The sequence below is a fragment of the Egretta garzetta genome, unplaced genomic scaffold, assembly GCF_000687185.1.
Source record: "Egretta garzetta isolate BGI_Z169 unplaced genomic scaffold, ASM68718v1 scaffold233, whole genome shotgun sequence".
Taxonomy (NCBI): Eukaryota; Metazoa; Chordata; class Aves; order Pelecaniformes; family Ardeidae; genus Egretta; species Egretta garzetta.
The window spans coordinates 17,573-20,600 of record NW_009259194.1 but is presented as its reverse complement, the minus strand read 5'-3'; the positions used below and the strand labels follow the sequence as shown (position 1 = coordinate 20,600).

Genomic DNA, 3,028 nt, shown 5'->3' with positions numbered 1-3,028 from the left:
AAAATAAAATGGAATAAAAGCCATGGGGGCTGGGGATGCTCGGAGGAGCAGCCAGCGCTGAAGTCGACGCAGGGGGGATTTCCCCCGACCTCCGCGTCGGAGCAAGCAGCTGGGTGGGAAAAGGGGAAGATCAGAGCGTTTCGAGGCTTTATGTTTGCCACCTGTTCCAAAAATTCGTCTTGGAAAATTGCAGTAATTGGTTAACAGGCAGCTTTGCCAGATTCTTTTCTCCCTCCCAAATTTTAGCGAAATCATGATTTGGTTATTTGGGTTTTTTTTTTTTTAAATTAAATATTCACCAGCATTTCTCCCCAAATCGCTCGCTCCTGCAGAACGTTGCTTGATCCTCGAAGGAACAGTTGACTTCCTCGGCCTCCAAGAATGTGTATTTTCTGACGGCTTTCCCCGCAAAAATTAAGTTTTGTGTTAAAGAATAGCCCGATCAGCCTTAACAAAAGAGACCTCCCATTTCATAGTAAGCCGCTTACTTCGCTTAGCCTCGGTGACTAAAGCCGTGGCTGGAAAAATGCGAATGCTTTTGTCCTGGTGATTAAGCAGGTTTTAGTTATTTAATTTTTTTTCCCTTAATGAACTTCGGTGTGGTTTAATCCCCCCCCACACCCCCCAAAAGATCTTAACTAACCACTGCGTGAGCTTCAACGCCTGCAGGAGCCTTCAGCAATCCTGCACTGCGGGCATCCGAGAGGGCCACAGATTTGATGGGAAATAGCATCATCTCATCCAGGTATTTTTTATTGAGCTGCAAATTTGCGTCTCCCCTTTGGAGCTTTTTTTGCTCCAAGTCTCCTGCTGTCGGGTGCCCCATGTGAACTCCACTCCCGGAGTCGAAACGCTCCTTGTTTTCACGGCAGATGATGAATTTGCTCCTTTGCCTCTCAGACCTACTTAAGCCTGATATGATTTAAGGCTTTGCCCGTGCCATCCCTCCGGCGTGCTGTCCCAGGGAGCGGGACCGGCGCCGTGGCTGGGCTCGGCTCGCCGGCTTTCTCCCGCATCCCCCTCCCGTCGGAATGGCACCGGGATTAAGTGGCAGACTTGAACCGGTCTAATATTTCACAGCCCACCCCCTCCTGCCCTTTTCCACACCATCTCAGAGACATTTCCCTTTCTCCCCACGCTTCTGTTTAAAGAAGCCAGTTGGACGCGCTGAGCTGAAGGTCACGGGCGAAAATGATGGTGGGGGCAGGATCCTCTTGGCGATGCTCTTGGGAATCGCAGGGCAAGGGGACACAGACGTGGCTGGGGATGTTCTCCAGCCTGGCTGAGCTTTGAGGTCAGGTTTTATCCCCATTTTTCTGAAGGGGAGAAGACCATCTGGCTCATGACCTCTACAGCAGCTTCTCTAGGTGTCCCATGGCTTTCCCCATGGGCCAGGCTCAGACCTTGGGTCCCACCAGGCTCTGTTAGCTGGGTCACTTGGGTCCCACCAGGTTCCATTAGGTGGTCACTTGGGTCCCACCGGGCTCCATTAGGTGGTCACTTGGTCCCACTGGGCTCCATTAGGTGGTCACTTGGTCCCACCAGGCTCCGTTAACCAGCACGTCGGGGTCCCACCAGGCTCTGTTAGGTGGTCACTTGGGTCCCACCAGGCTCTGTAACTGGTCACTTGGGTCCCACCAGGTTCTGTTAGGTGGTCACTTGGGTCCCACCAGGCTCTGTAACTGGTCACTTGGGTCCCACCAAGTTCTGTAACTGGTCACTTGGGTCCCACCAGGCTCCGTTAGATGGTCACTTGGGTCCCACCAGGTTCCATTAGGTGGTCACTTGGTCCCACCAGGCTCCATTAGGTGGTCACTTGGTCCCACCAGCCTCCGTTAACCAGCTGCTGGTTGTCCTTTGGTCAAAGCAGAGTAGTCTGCTGGTGTGGGGCAGCCTCCGTGCAGGTCTGCCAGAGGGAAGGACATTTTCCCAGCTGTCTGACTCCCCATCCTCTCTGCTTTCCCAGGCCCGTGAAGAGCTGAGGCCAGTGAAGGAGGACTTTGAAGCCAAAAACAAGCAGCTCCTGGAGGAAATGCCCAAGTTTTATAGCAGCCGCATCGATTACTTCAAGCCCAGCTTTGAGTCGCTGGTCCGGGCGCAGGTGAGACACTGTCCTCTCGCTGCAGAGCACTTCCAGGTGTCCCTTGGGTGGGCATCCTCGCTGCAGAACATCTGGGGTCCCACCGGGGAGGGGAATTGCTCTGAGAGCAAGGCACCTTCTTGAGCTGGATGTTAGGGACAGGGAACACGTAGAGAAGCTCTGCGCAAATGCAGTTACCTCCAGCAATTTAATTACCAAGCGGTGAGAGGGCACAGGGAGCAGTGGTGGGACAAGTGGGACCATTGGACCTTGTCCTGGCAGAAGAGCAGGTTGGCTTCTGCCGGTGCCTGCGGTGATGCAGTGCTGGCTGTCGGGTAAAAGGGACAACCGGAGGTGAGTTTTTGCTGGTTTATATGGATCTGCCTCCTACCAGAGACACTCCTGGCATGCGTATGATGTCCTGTCCCACCAGATTGCCTGTGTAATGGGGTTCAAGCCCTGGTTGTAACATCAGCCGCTGGCATTTGATGGCTTTATTCATCTGGGTACGTCGCCTCTTTGCGCTTGTAGTCCTGAGCTCGGGGTTGGATCTCATTTGAGATGATGAGATGGCTCAGGACCCATCTTAGGGGTCTCTTCTGGCTCTTGGTACCCAGAACGGGTGCGTGCTGGCAGTGGTAGAGGAGGCTGCCGTGCTCCACACCAAGGATTTGCAGGAAGGGGTGGCCTAAATAAACCACAGCCTGCTTTAATTTCCATCCTCCAGCTTCCTTCTGTGACTTGCTGCCACTCCTCCTCCATCTTCCTTCTCCTCTCACCCTTTTTTAAGGCTGGAGGGGAACGTTACTGGGATCGAATCTAGCTTTGAACTTCTGGCATCTCGGGCGTACGTCGTGCCCTGGATCACGGGGTGGTCCAGCGCCAGGAGGTGGGCGAAACCACGTGCAGCTCCTCACGTGGGCGTTTTCCTATGGTATTTTTTTTTTT

The 3,028-nt window shown here is 53.7% G+C and overlaps 1 protein-coding gene across 1 annotated transcript in view; it reads left to right on the top strand.

Annotated features, from left to right (window-relative positions):
• BIN3 (bridging integrator 3) overlaps positions 1-2,772 on the top strand; it is a 38,682-nt gene extending 35,910 nt beyond the window's left edge. The window contains exons 9-10 of the mRNA XM_035891394.1: positions 1,967-2,101; positions 2,698-2,772. Coding sequence (XP_035747287.1) covers positions 1,967-2,101; positions 2,698-2,772 — 210 coding nt within the window. The remainder of the gene's footprint in view (positions 1-1,966; positions 2,102-2,697) is intronic.
• Positions 2,773-3,028: the final 256 nt, after the last annotated feature.